General features: G+C 48.4%; 1 protein-coding gene across 6 annotated transcripts in view; it reads right to left on the bottom strand.

The window, feature by feature from the left end:
- Positions 1–22137, bottom strand: part of stx1a (syntaxin 1A (brain)) — a 69291-nt gene that overhangs the window by 15583 nt on the left and 31571 nt on the right. For all 6 annotated transcript variants that reach the window (XM_076981262.1, XM_076981264.1, XM_076981261.1 and 3 more), the window contains exons 4-6: positions 5897–5971; positions 2939–3012; positions 1223–1331 (exon numbers count right to left, since the gene is read on the bottom strand). In XM_076981262.1, coding sequence (XP_076837377.1) covers positions 1223–1331; positions 2939–3012; positions 5897–5971 — 258 coding nt within the window. The remainder of the gene's footprint in view (positions 1–1222; positions 1332–2938; positions 3013–5896; positions 5972–22137) is intronic.

Below are 22137 nucleotides of genomic sequence, written 5' to 3' on the forward strand. Positions count from 1 at the left end.
ATGGCTGCCACACAGTGCTGAACACCACCCAACTGTACACAAACCAACACGCCCCCCTCCCCTCTATCTCTCTCTCTCCCACTCTCTCATCTCACTCTCTCTCTCTTTTCTCCTTTTCTTTTGCCCCTGTAATCTCTTCCCTACTGCCACTGAAAAACAGAGACACACTATGACCAGACCAGCTGGCAACTCTAACCTTGCTTTGTGTGTGTGTGTGTGTGTGTGTGTGTGTGTGTGTGTGTGTGTGTGTGTGTGTGTGTGTGTGTGTGTGTGGCTATACTTTCATTCCAAAAGGGCCACTGTGAGGTGCAGACTCAATCCATGGACCTAGTGGACACACAACCATAGAGGCTGAACACAGAAAACACGCTGTCACATCCTATACACCAGACCAGAGCATATCTTTACATGCTACCAGTGTCAGAGGGGTGGGGCTAGTCAGCATAGGCGGGGTTTAATTAATAACACACCATCACACCGCACACACCCACGGCTACGAAAGCACAGATGGCAAACCGAAAGACCCCACAATGATTTGCTCAGGATGCCTGTGGCCTGTCAGCCAGGCAGAGACAGACTGCTGCCGTAACAACGGCGCCCCCTACGGAGGGCCTGCGGGTTCTGCATCATGTCAAGTGACATTAACACACAGTGACGTGACATCAGGTTGATTCAGCTTTGTGGCATCAACACGTGGGTCTCGTGTGGACTGTACGGATGCTCTGAATCAAGACGCAAGATCACACCAGGAACCTCTAACTGAATTCTGAATTCAGGATCAGAGTTATCAGGATGCTTTTGTAGTAGTACCATCCCGTAATGTCAGTGTGACTGTGTTAGTAGAGACTAACATTTAATGTTTCCAGTGTCCAATCTATAAATCAGAGGCTTGGATGGAGTAACTTCATCCTGATTGTATGACCAGTGGTGGCTGTGTGATTGAAATGAAACCAGTTCCACAAAGTAACATGGGCCACTTGGATATGACAGACGAGAAACAGCATGACTACTGCATATTGACATTAGTCATACAGGAATCCAGCCATCAGATAACATGCAGTAGCACAGCCCTGCCCCTAGAGGGCATTTTCTCCATCTCTCTCTTTATCCAGTCATGTGCATTAACCTGTGCATAAGTGTGTGTGTGTGGTGTACGCATGTGGGTGTGCATATGTGGTGTACACGCATGTGTGTATGTGTGTGTGTGTGTGTGTATGCTCACTGATCTCCAGTTGTCTCTGGATTCGTCCCTTGCAGCGCTCCCTGTAGCTGGACTGTGTGGCGTTGTACTCTGACATCACCTCCACAAACTTACGGGATAGGGTGGAGTGCTACAGAGAGAGAGAGAGAGGGAGGGAGGGAGGGAGAGAAAAAGAGAGAGAGAGAAAGATAGGGCGGGAGAGAGAAAGAGAAAGGGAGAGACAGAGACAGAGAGATAGGGGGAGTGAGAGAGAGGGAGGGAGAGAGGGAGAGAGAGAGTAAGAGAAAGAGGGGGAGAGAGAAAGAAGAAGGGAAATAGAAGGAGAGAAAGAGGGAGAGAGAGGGGGGATACATTTATTGTACAAAATTCATATAAACACAAAAAAAATTATTGGCAAAAAGAAACAGAATCTCTGTGACATAAGAGACACGGAGTGACACCCTCTCGCAACGTCAATCTGCTGGCTATAATTATTACATTATTTCCTTTTTAAACCTTTATTTTGTTATTATTATATGATCTTTTTATATTTATTTTTATATTCTTTATATTCTTGATATTGCATTATCAGTTCTACCACATACAAGGGACAGTCATGGTCCGGTGGTCAGGGAACCGGTCTTGTGACCGGAGGGTCGTGGCTTCAATTCTCAGGCCATGACTGAGGTGCCCTTGAGCAAGACACCTAACCCCAACTGCTCCCTGGACGCAGGCTAGGGCTGCCCACCGCTCTGGGCACGTGTACACCACAGCCCCCTAGTAATCACTAGTGTGGGTGTTAACTGCACAGATGGGTAAATGCAGATGACAAATTTTGATTGAGGTGAAAATTACAATTGACAAATATGGCACACTTCATGGGTCATTTAAACCTAAACCTATGGGTCTATAATCTTTTAATTAGCTAACAATCATCTAGCCTTAAATCTGGTCATCTATTCTTCACAAAGCAGATGTTCAGACTTCATCTTCGACACAAGACATATTTGACTGTCAACTAATATTTAAGACGTTTCCAAAGTCTCTATCCACCTGCTTCATAATTCTACCCTCCCTGTGTTGACACTCTCGTCTTTGTTTCCTGTCGGCTGGGTGATCCTAAATCTCTATTTGCTGGGTCACCTTCTAAATCTCCCAGATGCCTCAGCGTGAGCAACACCGTGCTCTCACTCACTCTTCCTCACATGCTCGTCTTCCTCCTGCGCTGCTGAGCGACACTGACGCCCATACTGCTCTCCAGACTCTTATTTTCACATTTACAGCTGTGCATGCATTCGTTTACATATTTATTTATCTGGAATCAAGGCTAGAGATTCACTATAACACTGAAACACTCACACCCAAACATCACGTCAGCACAGGCAGAAACATTAAACTAAAAACACGAGTAATTTACATGTGCATTGAAGAGCACGAGATGATGAGTGTTCGTGTGGTCCAGCTCTGCTCATGGCCACTAAACATCCACTACACCCACACAGCAAGCAGGATGGAGGAAATGATGATGACCAAGGCGAAGAAGGGGTTGATGGGTAGAAAGATGACGGAACAACAGTGATGGACAGTATCACTTCTGGACCATCTTCCTGTGCCCCGAGTGGCCTTCAGTCAGCGTGCCCCAGAAAAGGCATGGCTGACGTACCTGACCCTTGACCTGGTCTTTGAGAGACTATAAACGTGGGCATTCCGAGATAGATCTAGTGAGCGGTGAGCTCAGATCGACTCTGGCTCGATTACCTGGGTCTTGCGTATCCTCAGGTCAGCTGAGGAGCGGTTCTGGCCCTCCTCGTGCTCGATGGTCTGCTGGATGCCTTCAGAGAAAAACAGACAGGAGTCACTGGGGGGGTCACTGCACATTCAGACTATCTTAAGGGCTCTTAGGGTGATCAAATACAGTAAAGTATGCTTCTTCAAGCACTTCCCGTTTAAAACACAATTTTTTTGTGTCGTTTAAATATAAACAAAGTCTCAAACACACAAGTTTCTGTCATGTTCCAGCCAGTACCCAGATAAACTCCACACACCAATCAGCAATCCCTTTCACTTCCCCATACACCAATCACAACTCCCGTCCACAGCTCACACCGCCCTCTTTCTCCGTCGCATGTCCGAGCTCCGTGGTCGCCCAAGTTCAGTGCCGTGAACTGATGGTCCTGATGCCACTGGCCTATGAGACCCTGCAAATCCCCCCAGACTCTCTTCTGTTTGCTAACAGCTTTTGTTTGGCTTTCATTAAAATTCCTGTTTTCTTCTCTTCTGACTCACACATGCTTCCAGACAGGTCACAGTTTCAAACACCGAGAGCTGTGGATCCTTCGGTCCATGCAGGGTGTTCTTCTGTAGTGTTCCTTGTTCCTTAACCAGAGTTATACGTTGGTTTATAAACTTTGCCTCATTACTTGTTCCACAAAAGTTGTGTGCGTGTATGTGTGTGTGTGTGTGTGTGTGTGTGTGTGTGTGTGTGTGTGTGTGTGCTCACTTTTGTGGGGCTGCCACATTGCTTGTTCCCAGGAGGCTCTGCACACACTAGACAAGTCTACACTTTTTAAATGTCAGGCCTCCAAGCGACCAGCACCGTGGCTTCTACTCCCCCTGACCTTTCATTACTCTTAGTGACACCACCCCAACAATACAACAGCGGGACAAACACCCCCCACCCCCCTAACACAACAACAGCACCAAAAACCCCCCAACACAACAGCGAGACCCACAACCTCCCCCAACACAACAGCGGGACCCACAACCTCCCCCAACACAACAGCGGGACCCACAACCTCCCCCAACACAACATCGGGACCCACAACCTCCCCCAACACAACATCGGGACCCACAACCTCCCCCAACACAACATCGGGACCCACAACCTCCCCCAACACAACAGCGAGACCCACAACCTCCCCCAACACAACAGCGAGACCCACAACCTCCCCCAACACAACAGCGGGACCCACAACCTCCCCCAACACAACATCGGGACCCACAACCTCCCCCAACACAACATCGGGACCCACAACCTCCCCCAACACAACATCGGGACCCACAACCTCCCCCAACACAACAGCGGGACCCACAACCTCCCCCAACACAACATCGGGACCCACAACCTCCCCCAACACAACAGCGAGACCCACAACCTCCCCCAACACAACATCGGGACACACAACCTCCCCCAACACAACATCGGGACCCACAACCTCCCCCAACACAACAGCGAGACCCACAACCTCCCCCAACACAACATCGGGACCCACAACCTCCCCCAACACAACAGCGAGACCCACAACCTCCCCCAACACAACAGCGGGACCCACAACCTCCCCCAACACAACAGCGAGACCCACAACCTCCCCCAACACAACAGCGAGACCCACAACCTCCCCCAACACAACAGCGGGACCCACAACCTCCCCCAACACAACAGCGAGACCCACAACCTCCCCCAACACAACAGCGGGACCCACAACCTCCCCCAACACAACAGCGAGACCCACAACCTCCCCCAACACAACATCGGGACCCACAACCTCCCCCAACACAACAGCGAGACCCACAACCTCCCCCAACACAACAGCGAGACCCACAACCTCCCCCAACACAACAGCGAGACCCACAACCTCCCCCAACACAACATCGGGACCCACAACCTCCCCCAACACAACAGCGAGACCAATGCCCTCCTGTCTGAGACGGACCAATTGCAGCGGTTTTGGCTTTGTCCTTAATTATTATATTTAAAATTTAAAAGTTTAGCATTCCCAATTCTTGGAATCAATATGAACTGAACGAAATGGTTCAAAATATGAACTGAAGTAAACAGGCATCGCTGATTTGGCCAGAAGGGCTTCCTCTATCAGGCCTGCTGTTGCTCTGTGGAACCGTCCCATTCAGGACTGAAGAGTTTGGCCTCTTCCTCTGTGAAGAGCTGGTGCTACGGTAATCAGCTGATCTCACACGCACGAGTGTGAGTGATGGATTGACGTGGAGAATGTTTCTAGGGGGCCCAGAGCTGACGCAGCACAAAGGAAAGTAATCCTGGACGCAGATACCAAGAGAGAGGGACTGAGAGAGAGAAAGAGAGAGAGAAAGAGGGAGAGAGAAAGAGAGAGTGTGTCTAGGAGAAAGGGAGAGAGAAGTAGATCTTTTGGAATGTGACTCAGTTAGCTCGCTCTCACAAACACACACAAACACCCCAACACCTACTCCAATTGGCTGACATCACCACCACCACCACCACCTCCAAAATCACCACCATCACCACCACCACCAAAATCACCACCATCAAAATCACCACCATCACATGGGGGACTCTAACCACTCTGTGCCACTCTTCAGCCACAGCCTATGGAGCAATTGATAGGAAATAAGAAACACGGACACGGACGGACACACACACACACACACACACACATACACACACACACACACCATGCTATTCATCACTCTTGTTAGTTAAGCAAATATCCAAGTGACCACAGGAGCAGAGTTCTCAATCAATACCAACTTAGATGTGTTGGACTGCTTATCGAAGGGAGAGAGGGAAGAAAGACAGAGAGAGACAGAGAGAAAGAGGAGAGATACAGAGTGACAGATAGATAGAGAGAGAGACTCGGTGAGAGGGTGGAGTGAAGGGTTTATTTGCATGAGAAGCCTGAGCTAATTGGACTTTTTGATCCGGTCCAAGGTGAGGGGACTCACTCTTTAACTTGGAGCGTACTTTGTTGGCAAGCTTCTTGATGTCCGTCATCAACTCTTCCAGTTCAGCTTTTGTTTCTGTACAAAAACAGAGAGAAAGTGAAGAAGAGAGAAAGAGAGAGAGAGGGACAGAGAGAGAGAGAAATATACAGTAATTAAGAATGATGTAAAGACCAAACACTTATCAGTAAGTAGGGGCTAACCCGGTTCAGTGTTATTTCAGACATACACGTCTCACGCAGGTCCTACAAACACGCAGGTCCTACAAACACATGCGATGTGATAACATTCTCCTTGAGTCACAGCTTCCCTGTGACCTCGTGTGTCTCTGGCTACACACAGCTCGATCACAGGAAATGATTGCTTACACTCTCTCACACACACATTCACACACATTCACACACTCCAACATGTCGTTGGTTTAAAAGTGAGCTTGTGTCTGGGCCCGAGATGCCAGACCGCACCGTTGAGCCTTCTGGACGCGTCATGGCCTTCATTCAGTGAAACACTGACAAACTTAATATTCATTTAGTCCTTTTCTCATATTCAGGTACACGACTAGAAAGACTTTTTTAAAGCTAAGGTGTACTTTTGTTTCCAGTTACCAAGAGCCATTTACACCCCATAATCACATAATGGTGAGGTCCTATGTATACAATCATGTCCAACCGTGTCTGTGAGAGACTGGGTTCTGGGTTCAAATCCCATCTGGGAAAATGCCAATAAGGGTCGTGTGCCAAGACCCACTACGTACGCGACTGATCATGGTGCTACAGGTACATACATACCTGAGCCTGGCCTGCAAAACACCAATGACTGAATGGCAAGACTGTCAAAGCCAAAACTGTATATTATGAACCAAAACTGTATATTATGAAGTCTATGTACTCACCTTCTTTCTGTCTCTCTCTCTCTCTCTCTCTCTCACACACACACACACATACACACACACACACACACACACACACACACACACACACACACACACACACACACACACACACACACACACACACACACACACACTACTGATGGTAGGCTAATGCAAAATAAGGTGTGTGTGTGTGTGTGTGTTTAAATATGAACCATAACACTCATATGTGGTTACATATTGAGTAGGACCATAACCAGAGACCATCTGTCTGTGATTTCTCCTGTCTCTCTCTCTCAATTTCTCCCTCTCTCTTTCTCTCTCTCTATCTCTCCCCCTAAAACTCCCCCTCTCCTCCTCCTCCATCTCTCTCCCTCTACCTCTCCTTCTCCTCCTCCATCTTCCTCTCTGAGATGTACTAAATGATGTTTCATATAGGTTCTATATCGTAATACATCGATGGCTGTTAACAGTGTCTTCTTTTATCCTCTTTTGATTTAGCCTTCATATTTCTGAAAGCCACTTGAATCTGGAGAATAAGGTGTATTCCACTCTTTCTTCATTTTGTTCAGTTAAGCACAGATTGATTCATCTACACCTAATTTTCTCCATCCGTCTGTTCTCCTGGTTTCCATCCCTCACTGGCTTTCGCGGTGGACAGAGACAGGAAACGGGTGTGTTAAATGGATGGACGAGGTCGTAGCAGAGGCCGGGCAGATGAAGCCCGGCTGTTAAAGAACACCACTCGAACAGGAGGGAGCCAAGCCATTAATCAGCTCTCAGGCGACAGAAAGGGGATTGGAAGGCGCGAGGGTGAGACAGAGCGAGGGTGAGACATAGCGGGGTGGGACAGAGCGAGGGTGAGACAGAGTGAGGGTGAGACAGAGCGAGGGTGAGACATAGCGGGGTGGGACAGAGTGGGGTAAGACAGAGCGAGGGTGAGACATAACGGGGTGGGACAGAGTGGGGTGAGACAGAGCGAGGGTGGGACAGAGCGAGGGTGAGACAAAGCGGGGTGGGACAGAGTGGGGTGAGACAGAGCGAGGGTGGGACAGAGCGAGGGTGAGACATAGCGGGGTGGGACAGAGTGGGGTAAGACAGAGCGAGGGTGAGACATAACGGGGTGGGACAGAGTGGGGTGAGACAGAGCGAGGGTGGGACATAGCGGTGTGGGACAGAGCAAGGGTGAGAGAGAGCGAGGGTGGGACAGAGCGAGGGTGGGACAGAGTGGGGTGGGACAGAGCGAGGGTGAGAGAGAGCGAGGGTGAGACAGAGCGAGGGTGGGACAGAATGGAGTGGGACAGAGTGGGGTGGGACAGAGCGAGGGTGAGACAGAGCGAGGGTGAGACATAGCGGGGTGGGACAGAGTGAGGGTGAGACAGAGTGAGGGTGGGACATAGCGGGGTGGGACAGAGTGGGGTGGGACAGAGTGGGGTGGGACAGAGTGAGGGTGAGACAGAGTGAGGGTGGGACATAGCGGGGTGGGACAGAGTGAGGGTGGGACAGAGCGGGGGTGAGACAGAGCGAGGGTGAAACATAGTGGGGTGGAACAGAGCAGGGTGAGACAGAATGGGGTTGGACAGCGGGGGTGAGACAGAGCGAGGGTGAGACAGAGTGAGGGTGAGACAGAGCAAGGGTGAGACAGAGAGGGGTGAGACAGAGTGCGAGGGAGAGAGGGACAGAGACAGAAATAGCTCGAGAAAAAAAAAAAAAAGACGGTGGACCAAGAACGAGGCGAGAGAGAGAAAGAGCAAGAGAGAGCACTCCAGAGATTTCACACTCACGCCGTGATAATGCACCAGTTGAACTTCCTGCATGTCATCGAGCAGTGCCCTGTACAGACACTAAAGCCCCGAGATCACCCGTACAGCATCAGACAGCTGATCTAGGAACAGTCTATTTTGGCCTTTTACATATGGATAAATCATCCTGCATTTGCAGGGGATCATGAGGTGTGGGACAGCCGGGCCATCGGCGAGCGCCCCCTAGTGGCGCTACTGGATGCTTCATTGGTGGTGGCGTCACTGGTGGCTTCATTTGTCAGTCAGACCCATGGGCGGGGCATTGCTCGGCGAGGCCACGCCTCTACACACAAACAGCCATGACAACGGCTCCACGCTATGGAAACGGAGATTCCATCCTTCTCTTCCTGGAGACAGAGAGGGGTCACAGTGCCGTTACCAACAGCCTCTTTCTAGAATTTCAAAGGAAACCGGAGGCTTGTCTAATAACTACAAACACCATTAGTATATTCTCCAATTTACAGAACTCTGCTGTTGGAAACACAGTTTGAGATTTATAATGGCATTTTCATTACTACCATGTAAGATTGTTATGAACTCATGAAGACTGCTTTTCTTTTGAATATTACCTCCTGTGAGTTTTTATTCCAAAAATAAAAAAAACCCATGCACAGGCACAATGGGGAATAAAGTGCTTTATGGATCAAATGCCTGGAGGTCCTCCATCTGGTTTATGCACTTTCATTAGGAATGACTGATGGGGAGTGTAGTTCAATGTAGCTCAGCGTTGCTGAGAGAACAATGAGCTTTGGACTTGAAATCCCATAAGGCCCTTGGAGAAAGTCCTCAGCTGGAGAGTGCAGTGTGACAGCACGATATAATTGGAGCGTCCCTGTGAGGCTACGAATGCCAATTCACATTTCTGACAGTGCGGCAGTGACTGTGTGTGTGTGTGTGTGTGTGTGTGTGTGTGTGTGTGTGTGTGTGTGTGTGTGTGTGTGTGTGTGTGTGTGGGGTTTACTAATCCACCTCAAGCCTCGTGAAAGCACAGCCTTTTCACCTTTAACCCCAGGTGAGCAGAAGGTCGTGCAGCTGGGCTTTGTAACAAGTCAAGACAGGCTACCTGCCCTGACATTACACTGTACTGCTGCAATGGACCGGACTGGACCGGACTGGACTGGACTGGACCGGACTGGACTGGACTGGACTGGACCGGACTGGACCGGACTCGGTGGAACTAAGCCATCTTTCCCTCTGGACACACAGTTGTTATTCCTACACACCAAAGTGAACAGAGCTGTTTGGAGAGGCGTGCGGGGTGTACTGCACTCTGTCCTCCTCAGTCAGGGCTAATGTTTCTCAAAATGGCCTCAGTTTTTATTTTGCTCCGCTGCTGCACACGTTCAAGGGCTCCAGGTACCGGAGGGCCCAACTGAAACACAGAGGTGCGGGTATTTCAGTCCCCCACATCCGCTCTCTCACTCTGCTTTTGATTGGTACTTCTGAGAGCCGTCGCCCGCATTCCAAACAGGGCGATGAGAAGCCCACCACGCCACACCCCCCAGGCAGAGGCCTGATTAAAAATGGAGGACAGACAGGTGAGATGGGCTTTGAAGTGCTCACACACACACACACACACACACACACACACACACACACACACACACACACACACACACACACACACACACACACACACACACACAGGGGTATCTCAGCCTCTCTGGCTGTGGTCTGATGGCTCGGTGTCAGAGGTGCTGAGAGACCCATGAAGCTCACACAGCTCGGCCTCAAAACAGATCGGCAGAGGAACCTCGGGACAAACTCTGAAATACACACCCACACATGCACCCACACACTCACACATATTTGAGCAAGAGCTAACTCAAATTCAAATATCAAGTGAAATAAAAGAATAACAGCTGGATTATAATATAATCCAAAGGCAGAATTGTTATGTAAACAAACACACATCATGTGATCATTATCCATTTATGGAAGTGCTTCAGTAGTTAGAAATGTCAGCAAAATTAGATTAAATCGCTTCTTGCATGCGTGTGTTTATTGATGTGTACTGGAAGAGAGAGATGTGGACGAGTGTGTGTGTGTGTGTGTGTGTGTGTGTGTTTATTAAATTAACTCAAGTAGCAGTGCTCTCCTGAACTGCAGTAATGTGATGTATAATCTAAGCATCTTTTGACTGATTAGATTTAGCATAATTGCCTCCAATTAAAGTTTAATGAGAGCCAAACTTCGAACTGTGCAGAGGGGGACAACAAAGGCCAAACATCCTTACAAAAACAAACAACCATTTTGATGTTGATTTACTCACCAAATTACCACAGATGGTGATTTTGGTGTTTGGTAGATAACACACTACAGTGTACACAGTGACCACGTTCTGTCTTCTTCAAATTCACATAGTCACTTTTCAACGAGACTTACAAGTCTAAGGCTATTAAATAACATAGGTGTAAATTTGTGTGTGTATGTGTGTGTGTGTGTGTGTGTGTGTGTGTGTGTGTGTGTGTGTGAGACAGGGGAATAGAATACACAGGAGGCATGTCTAATCCTGATAGCTGCATAATCTGGGCACACGGATGACACCTGCAGAGAGAGATGATCAGTAATCCACAGGCAAGCTGATTGATCTCTATGGTAATGGTCTTCTTCTGGTCTCACAGAAAGAGCAAGTCCTCTCATTGCTCACACCCACCACCAGACAGGACTACACCCACCACCAGACAGGACTACACCTCCTCCACCAGACAGGACTACATCTCCTCCACCAGACAGGACTACACCCCCACCACCAGACAGGACTACACCCACCACCAGACAGGACTACACCCACCACCAGACAGGTCTACACCTCCACCACCAGACAGGTCTATACCCACACCACCAGTCAGAACTACATCTCCACCACCAGACAGGACTACACCCACCACCAGACAGGACTACACCCCCACCACCAGACAGGACTACACCCCCACCACCAGACAGGTCTACACCCACCACCAGACAGGTCTACACCCACACCACCAGTCAGGACTACATCTCCACCACCAGACAGGACTACACCCACCACCAGACAGGACTACACCTCCACCACCAGACAGGACTACACCCACACCACCAGACAGGACTACACCCACCACCAGACAGGACTACACCTCCACCACCAGACAGGACTACATCTCCTCCACCAGACAGGACTACATCCACACCACCAGACAGGACTACACCCACCACCAGACAGGTCTACACCCACACCACCAGACAGGACTACACCCACCACCAGACAGGTCTACACCCACCACCAGACAGGACTACATCTCCTCCACCAGACAGGACTACATCCACACCACCAGACAGGACTACACCCACCACCAGACAGGTCTACACCCACACCACCAGACAGGACTACACCCACCACCAGACAGGACTACATCTCCTCCACCAGACAGGACTACATCCACACCACCAGACAGGACTACACCCACCACTACACCCACACCACCAGACAGGACTACACCTCCACCACCAGACAGGACTACATCTCCTCCACCAGACAGGACTACACCCCCACCACCAGACAGGACTACACCCACCACCAGACAGGTCTACACCCACACCACCAGACAGGACTACACCTCCACCACCAGACAGGACTACATCTCCTCCACCAGACAGGACTACATCTCCTCCACCAGACAGGACTACACCCACACCACCAGACAGGTCTACACCCACACCACCAGACAGGACTACACCTCCTCCACCAGACAGGACTACATCTCCTCCACCAGACAGGACTACACCCACTCCACCAGACAGGTCTACACCCACACCACCAGACAGGACTACACCTCCTCCACCAGACAGGACTACATCTCCTCCACCAGACAGGACTACATCTCCTCCACCAGACAGGACTACACCCACACCAGAGTGTCGGAGAGAGAAGGGAGAGGAAGCGTTTGGCCTTACACTCCCCATGAAGCACAGCAGCCAAGGAGCTGCCCTAACACTCACATACAAGAGAGAAAGAGAAATGGTGAAGACAGACAGAGAGAGAGAGAGAGAGAGAGAGAGAGGCCCCGTCCTTATGAACGTCTACTTATATGCCATTTACTTAAACTTTAAACAAAAGTCTTCCATATACCTCAGAAATGCAAAAATTGAGACTGAATCAAATGAAAAAATCCTGACGGTGGGTGATGAGAATGCAAACACCACAGTCAAAACACCCAAGCAAACAATGACGAGCCTCCAACCAGCTAACTGCTATGTGCATGTACAAATGTTTCATTTCCAACCCCTCCATCCCTTCTGTGACGAAGGATACAGCACTGCCACACTAAGCAACACCAACAGCTTTCACGTCTTTGTTAGATGAGTCCATTGCTTTACCTGAGAACCCTGACCTGTAGGATTAGCTCACTGTCCATCTGACCTGATTCCCACTCCTGCGTTACGATAGGACGGTCTCGTCAGGATCAGACTCGAAAGAAGAGGAGTGAGAGAGAAAATCTGTTCACATGGATGCCACCTTCATCTTTACCACGTGCATAATTAAAATGCAGCATTTACTACAGCAAATTGCACTGCTTAAAATAATCCCTGTACGTTTTTTGGTAAAGTTTATAAATTAGATGGGTTCAAATGTTGAAATTATGTGAAAGGGACCAACAGGTTGAAACGATTGCCAACTTCTCTGCTGGGCGACTCACGACTATACCATATTCAGTGCTGGAACAGTGTCAAATCCAGCCAGCAGACATGCCATTAATAGATCACCAGCAGACTCCTATGAAATGAAGGTGCCTGCTCTATAAAATGTATGTCTGTCTGAACACGTTGCAGTTTTTCGAACACGTTTAAAACACAATTATAAAGCTGAGAAACATAACAGTTCTCCAGAAACGGTACAGACCTGCCAGGGTTATTGTGCTCTAATGACTTTCTCCGACAGTCTAGCAGAACATCTTTCACAAGCAGAAATGAGCAATGTAGTGATAATCGGGCTGATATTATTAAACATATTTATGTGGAAACCTTTTGTAAAAGAACACGGTGATTATGTAAAACAATAAAAAGATGAAGAAAAAAAAAGATTGTGAAGAATTGTTAGACAATGTCCCTGAAAAGATGAGAAAAGACAGAAAAGAGAGAACATAAATAATGAGGTCTTGGATCAGGCATCAAACCAACAGCATTCACCCAAACTCTCCATTTAGTGAGGACCTTTAATATATACACACAACGTGATATCAGCTTCTCCAGAAGTGCATGAAGACCCATATCTCAAGAGACGCAGGCTTCACTTTATGTCACAGAACACTTTATGGCCTTATAGGACAGTAACACCCATGTATCTCCACAGGGTAATGCAGAACCTTTAGAGTCATTGGGGAAGGCACAAAAAGATCACAGGCTTAAACACAGCAGCCAGTGATCAGATACCCAGCAGGCACAATAAGATGGAAACTGCCAACATCAAGACCGGAACCTCCCCCCACCACACACACACACACACACACACACACACACACAATGCTTGGAGCAGTCCAACCAAGACCCAGGTTGTAAAAAGGTTGCATGCCAGCCAATAGGAAGAGAGAAGAGATTTGCCATTCAGGGTCAGATGCGAAACATCCATGATTGCATACCAGACGGCGGCCAAGTACGACCTGATGAAGAATTGCTTCAGTCAGGTGGGGGTCACGTTCATGATGGAAACAGGGGAGGTGCCATGGCAGAATTGCCATCTCCTTTCCAGGATTGCGTCATAACCCCTGTTGTAATCCCAGAAAATCCCACTTGGAGCTGCAATCCATGTTCATGCTGATAGGAGTGGCCCATCAACACATCAGGGCTGGCTGCTGCTCCCAGTGCTTCCTGCATTATTTATAGCTTGAGACACTGTGCCATCTGTGTTAATAGCAGTGCAATATTTGCACTATAAGTCTACAGTCGGTCGTAAAACAAAGTCCCATCAGCTTAGGCAGAGCTGGGTAAGGTGGGGGCGGAGTTCTACTTGAGCAGCAATATTGACGGCTTTGCGTTCGTCTGTTTACACACAGTATCTGCTACAGTATTTCTTGCTTCATATGTGCAATTCGAGGAGGTCTTGATAAGTACGCGGCGGGAATTAACACCTCCCAGTGAGGAACACCTCCTAAAACCAGGAGGAAAAGAGGAGATCCTCAAACATCCACAGCTTAACATACGCAGTGGCTATAGCAGAAGACATTATTACTCTCCAATAAAATCCTCAAACATTGGCTATGAGAGAAGACATTACTACACTCTAATTACTAATCTCTGCTTCACTGTCTTCTCGAACATCTACATTAACTGAATAATTTAATAATAATTGACAGGTATTTTCAAGCCTCAACAAGGTGGCAGAGAGAAGTAAGGTAATGTCTGTACTGGCAGTCAGTGATCAGTAATGGTCACTACAGACAGTGGGAGGGACTGTGTTTTGTGAGACACTGACACTGCCCTGAACTTTCTCACTAGCGCCCTCCCGAGGCCTTTCAGCACCTCCAGACAAAGACAAAGGTAGCACCCTGGCGTCTACATACCACAGCAAGAGCACATTTACATACGATAACAAGCCCGCACAGAAGTCTGTAAACTACAAAGACGAGTTGTCAGGGCCACAGTGTAGCTCTGTGATGCTCTGGGTTTAATGGCAGAATAATCAGACACATTCACTTTAATATAAAGGAGCAGACATGTTTGTGTTGTGAAAAGCAGAACTGAGATATATTGCAGCTAGCCTTTGAGGCTAACAGTTTATCACTCATGAAAGTGCTATAGGGGGTTGGCTGTGAAATATCCAATCACACCACTACATTTGAAGAGCTACTTGGTAAATCACACTGAATGGCTTTTGCTGCTGTCGCTAATGGGCTGAGGGCCTCAGAACTCACACTCCAGGAATACTTCCAAAATCTGGAGATGCTAATCTAGAACGACACGAAGGAGGAGGAGGAGAAGTGGTATTCTCTGGGTGACGGGTTTAGGGGTGAAGTCTCTTTGGTAATCAGTGTATGACGCTCTGATATCAAAAGAGCAAAACCAAACCAAAAAAAATCAAGAGCATGGAAGGCGTGTACCTCATTACGCCACTGGAGAGCGCTGTATAGCTACAGTGTGTTATTAATTTTATAATCTGCAATCCACAACTTCTGCCTAATTGCAATAAGATTTGTTTAGATTTGTTTAGCGATGTAAAAGTGTGCTGTGTATTTCAGAGTATCGCTGTGTACACAGTAACATGTAGGATAATCAGTCACACCCTTGGAGTCAGGTAGTCAGTACAGAACCGCAGAAGCGTGGAAGACACGCCCCCAGCTAGAGGGTGGAGCTGCAACGACGCCTCAGATCCAAGCCTTACAGACGCCCGAGCTGGATCGACAGGCGCACTGACCTCTCCTTAAAGACACGACAGTCTCTTGATGAACCAAATGACCACAGCCAAAGGCAGGTCTTGAGACCTGCCTAACCCAGCCTGCTGACATCACATCCTGGCCTGGCGGGTCAAAGGTTAAAGGTTTAATCTTTAATATTTATGTATCTCTCCAAAGGAGGAAGAGAAGAACTGAGGTCCGGAGATGGAGTGCAGCACACAGAGAAGATATAGCATGGCTCAGGCTAATTGAAAATGAAATGAAATGTGCCATATTTTGTCAATTGTGATTTTTACACCCCAATTGAAATTTGTCCTCCGCTTTTAACCCATCTGTGCAGTCAGAACACACACACACACACACACAAGTGATTACTAGGGGGCTGTGGATCACACATGCCCAGAGCGGTGGGCAGCCCTAGCCCGGCGCCCGGGGAGCAGTTGGGGTTAGGTGCCTTGCTCAAGGGCACCTCAGTCATGGCCTGGCTGGGAATCAAACCCACGAGCCTCCGGTCACAAGACCAGTTCCCTAACCACCAGGCCATGACTGCCCCTAATTGGACCTGCTAACTAGTAACCATGGCCCAGGACGGAGATATGCAATGCTGGAAATGGGTTTTTCATGTAGCGTTATAAGAAATCCTTCCTGAACAAAACAAAAGGCACAAGTGTCTCATAAATTATGTGCATTACTTACAATAAAGCAAGTATGTGATTTTATGAATGGGGCATCTGATGACAGATAGCGCTGAGGTCAAACGTCTTTCAGAGTCAGATAACGTCGGGCTGATTAAGATAAGATCTTCATACAGGAAGGAGTGGAGAGGACATGTGACCAGCATGCTCATACAAGCCTCAGCTCCTCCCACCAGCACCAAACCCCTAGATGACCACAGGCTGTGTGTGTGTGTGCGTGTGTGTGTGTGTGTGTGTGTGTGTGTGTGTGTGTGTGTGTGTGTGTGTGTGTGTATTATGGCATCTGATACCCCAGAGTGAGAGTGTTTTTGTTTGTGTACACACTCCTCCCCCTGTGCCTGTGATGCAATCACTCCCTTAAATGGTAATATCCAGACGCTCCAGTACGGTCGCTCCAGAATCAGTCCGCTGGAGATCCTGAGCTTCGTAGCGCCCATCGCATCAGATACTTCGTCTCAAGCTCTGCCAACATCCCCAGGATCTCCAACACAGAACTCAGTGGCCTAGAGATGCAGGGACCAGGAAGGCCAGAGACCAGAACTGCTTTAGTTCAATGAGAAGACCACTAAACATTCCCTGTTTTCACCAGATATGAAACAAGAGACTTTGAGAAGAGCAACGAAAATCTGCCTTTTCATCGAGAGAGACAGCCAGCATCTTGACCAAGCAGTAATGAATACATGGCCCGGCTACTGAAGCAGCCAGCCTGCTCTCAAACAGAGAGGCGCTTTGATCAGAGCTCTGTGATATCTCTGCCAGAACCTCTAGGAGAGATGAGTGTCCCATGCTTGGTTATGAGACCCCGTATCAAACACCTGAGGCCTACCAAACGGACTGCAACCTCTACAGCATGATTGGAGGTACATGCTGCTTTAATGAATGCTGATGGGGCCAAAATGCTGATGGAGGAGAAAGTGATACTCCAAAGTGTTCGTGTGCACATTTACGGATGGATAGAACTGCTCAGAAATCTTCACACATCCATGCCATCGCACAGTCTCTGGCTAAAATGCTAAAATACAAAGTGATTTCAGATTGCAGCTAACGTGACTCATACACACAGCAAAGGGGAGAATGCACACCGCTAGGAGCTAGTTAATGAGCACACCGCTAGGAGCTAGCTAATGAGCACACCGCTAGGAGCTAGCTAATGAGCCTCCGCATTTATACAGGCTACATAGCAAACCTCAACACCTGCTTATTGTCCTTGTTAAGATACTGTTGCCAAGGCAGCACTTATGTTGTTTGGCACGAGCCTATCGTTAGGATATATAGAAGCAACTGACCGTGAGCACAAGCAACTTCTTGTTCTGAGCAGCACATTAATATACTTGAAACTTCTGGGCAAGTCTGAAGGATACAGAATGTAATTAAAGCCAGTAAGATCTGCTGCAGATGTTCAGATGATCACGCTTTCACGCCAGGTAGAACATGCCGGAGTTTCAGCTACAGACATGGAATTCACGCGCGCAACAAAACGGATCCTCCTAATTTCGGAATACGTATTACAGCTACTTAGATCACGTCCTGGAGGAAGCACACTACCCTAATTGCTGGTTTCCACGTTTCCATTGTTCTCCGATTCAGCTCAGCCACTAATTACCCACATGGCCTGAATTAACGAGGACGGAAATGTTAAAATGTCCACTGAACGGCTGAAGAGGTACTGATACTCGCCCTTTGACCTTTAGAGATACAGAGATCTTTAAAGCAGAACCCGTGTGCAGCCAGCAATGCCGGCCTCAGTGGTCCAGTCCTGCGTTCCATCACGCAGATCGCTGGGAAACAGCTCCAGGTCCGTCTGCAGAGTCCATCGTCCGGGACAGACGCGGTCCGTGGGCTTTTGATAAGACATGCCTATTAACCTGAGCCGCTCACACATGTAACGCCCCACGTCCCCCCAAGCGCAGGACGCCGGACGGGTCACATGAGGCCAGGCGTGGCGAACGACAGCTTCAATGCCAGGACAAGGTGAGACAAAAACAGCAGTCCTTAATGCCTCAGCTCTTACAGAGGTAACTCGGAGATGGACTCCATGGCCTGTTACTGACCTGGACACAATCATCATCAATCATTAATTGTCAATCATTAATTAATCATCAATCATTAATTGAACATCAGTGTTCAATTAATATACGAATAAAAAATATGAATGAAACAGCCAGGAACAGGGTAATTGACTTGTTGTGGGCATTACCTACTGTATTTTTCATGATCAATATACACCTCAGGTGGTCACTATAGACAGCAGCTGTTCACTACAGACTGCAACTGTTCATCACGCACTGCAGCTGTTCACTACGCACTGCAACTGTTCATCACGCACTGCAGCTGTTCATCACGCACTGCAGCTGTTCATCACGCACTGCAGCTGTTCATCACGCACTGCAGCTGTTTACTACGCACTGCAACTGTTCATCACGCACTGCAGCTGTTCACTACGCACTGCAGCTCTTCATCACGCATTGCAGCTGTTCACTACGCACTGCAGCTCTTCATCACGCACTGCAGCTGTTCACTACGCACTACAGCTGTTCACTACGCACTGCAGCTGTTCACTACGCACTGCAGCTGTTCATCACGCACTGCAGCTGTTCACTACGCACTGCAGCTGTTCATCATGCACTGCAGCTGTTCACTATGCACTGCAGCTGTTCATCACACACTGCAGCTGTTCATCACGCACTGCAGCTATTGAAAGTCATTATCTTGTTTATTAGGCACTTAGCTGGACGTGCTGAGCTGATCCATGAGGAGCAGCAGGATTCTCAGGGTTGGACTATTTGGACTGCAGTGTTCACCCACATGGTTTTGTCCTTCACTGACATCTAACAGAATTCACTGCAGCCCATTTCAACACTTACCTGCACAAAAATGTTTTTTCTTTGCTGAAACATTCAGGCAGGAACCTGGTGCCGACCACATCTCACATCTTCGATGAGTTCTACCATGCAGTTAGCTGACTAACACTACATCTGTGAACAACCGAATAATGTACAGTATTAACTAGACCTTGACTTCAGTGATCCTTGTATGATTCAGTTTAAGCAAAACACACAACAGCGTTTATCAGACAAGACAAATGTAGCTCCATTTCAGATTTGGGATGGATCAAAATTTGCGACAGTCTCTGGAAAAACAGGATGTGCAGTCTCCTGATAATAACTGATCCCTGACCTCTGCATTCAATATTAGCGCCATCGACTTTGATGACAGCATTGTTCAACATTTTCACCGGCTCACTGAGAGCTGATACAGTCGTATTATTGTAAGTGGCACTCTAAACATTGTTTGACTAGGCATCGTCTGTGATGAGTGACTCTAGAGAACCGTCTCTCTTGTATGTGGTGACACATGGCAGCTTCTAACATGGAGGAATGTGCCCTGGGTTGGCCACAGTCTCACAGATCACCGAGGACACCACAGCTTTTAAATCTAAGAGGGGGGGTGATGGGGGGTCTGACTGCATCACTGCATCACTGCCACAAATAGCTCTCCCTGTTCCCTCTGTGTGTCTGTGTGTGTGTGTCTGTGTGTGTGTGTCTGTGTGTGTGTGTGTCTGTGTGTGTGTGTCTCTCTGTGTATGTCTCTGTGTGTGTATGTCCCTGTGTGTGTGTCTCTCCGTGTGTGTGTCTTTGTGTGTGTCTCCGTGTGTGTGTCTCCGTGTGTGTGTCTTCGTGTGTGTGTCTCTCTGTGTGTCTCTCCGTGTGTGTCCCTCCGTGTGTGTCCCTCCGTGTGTGTCCCTCCGTGTGTGTCCCTCTGTGTGTGTCCCTCTGTGTGTGTCTCTCTGTGTGTCTCTCTGTGTGTGTCTTCGTTTGTGTGTCTCCGTGTGTGTGTCTCCGTGTGTGTGTCTCTGTGTGTTTGTCCCTCTGTGTGTGTCTCTCCGTGTGTGTGTCTCTCCGTGTGTGTGTCTCTCCGTGTGTGTCTCTCTGTGTGTGTGTCCCTCTGTGTCCCTCTGTGTTTGACTCTCCGTGTGTGTGTCTCTCTGTGTGTGTCTCTGAGTGTGTGTCTGTGTGTGTGTCTGTGTGTGTACCTCTGTTTGTGTCTCTCTGTGTGTTTCTCTGTGTGTGTGTGTCTCTCCGTGTGTGTCCCTCTGTGTGTGTCTCTCTGTGTGTGTGTCTCTCCGTGTGTGTCCCTCTGTGTGTGTCTCTGTGTGTGTGTGTGTCTCTTTTGTGTGTGCCTCTGTGTGTGTCCCTCTGTGTTTGTTTCTCCGTGTGTGTGTCTCTCTGTGTGTGTCTCTGAGTGTGTGTGTGTCTGTGTGTGTACCTCTGTTTGTGTCTCTCTGTGTGTTTCTCTGTGTGTGTGTGTCTCTCCGTGTGTGTCCCTCTGTGTGTGTCTGTGTGTGTGTGTGTGTGTCTCTTTTGTGTGTGCCTCTGTGTGTGTGTCTCTCTGTGTGTGTGTCTGTGTGTGTGTGTGTATGTGTCTCTGTGTGTCTCCGTGTGTGTGTCTCTCTGTGTGTGTGTCTGTGTGTGTGTGTATGTGTCTCTGTGTGTCTCCGTGTGTGTGTCTCTCTGTGTGTGTCCCTCTGTGTGTGTGTCTGTGTGTGTGTGTGTCTCTGTGTGTGTGTGTCTCTGTGTGTGTCCCTCTGTGTGTGTCCCTCTGTGTGTGTCCCTCTGTGTGTGTGTCTGTGTGTGTGTGTCTGTGTGTGTGTGTCTCTGTGTGTGTCCCTCTGTGTGTGTCCCTCTGTGTGTGTGTCTGTGTGTGTGTGTGTCTCTGTGTGTGTGTGTCTCTGTGTGTGTCCCTCTCTGTGCGCTCTGTTCAGGTCAGTGTAGCCAGATCAGCTGGAGTCTCCTGCTGCTTTGTCGTATCGATCTGCTGACGTCCAAATGCCTGTTGGTCTGGACAGATGTGGGTACACTGAAATGGTGGGATACCGATCAAAATAAACCACCTGCTGTGTCACATGTACCCGCACACACACACACACACACACACACACACACACACACACACACTTGTGTGTGCCCTTGCACATACACACATGCACATACACATACACAGAAGCACACACGTAGGTATACACCCACACGCACAGATGTACCCTCATGCACACACATACACACATGCACAGATGCTTCCACATGCTCACACACACTTTAGTCATAAGTAATAATAAAAAATAATGATCACCACCCTATAAAAATAAAAAGATGAACCCTGTACAGGTCAGACTGCAACTAAAGTGGTCAAAGCTCCAACCACAGGTCACCACAAATCATCTCTCTCTCAGTCTCTGCCACGAAGAACTTCTTCCTTAAATTACTTTGAAGAGATGACTGTATGAACACTAAAATGTTGAAATGGAGGGGGAATAACTCCAGCACAAAGCAGACCTAGGTGTTCACCGAATGCCAGACGCTGCTTCTCTGTGGCAGTATAAACAAAGTGCTTTTCAACATCTCTGCTCTGAACTTCCAGCAGTCCCCCCACGTCAGACAGGATCCTTCAAATAGGTTAATTTCCAAGTGACCCCACATTTATATAGTCATTTCCTGTTTGATTTCAAATG

This window comes from Brachyhypopomus gauderio, chromosome 19 (assembly GCF_052324685.1).
Source record: "Brachyhypopomus gauderio isolate BG-103 chromosome 19, BGAUD_0.2, whole genome shotgun sequence".
Lineage (NCBI taxonomy): Eukaryota > Metazoa > Chordata > Actinopteri > Gymnotiformes > Hypopomidae > Brachyhypopomus > Brachyhypopomus gauderio.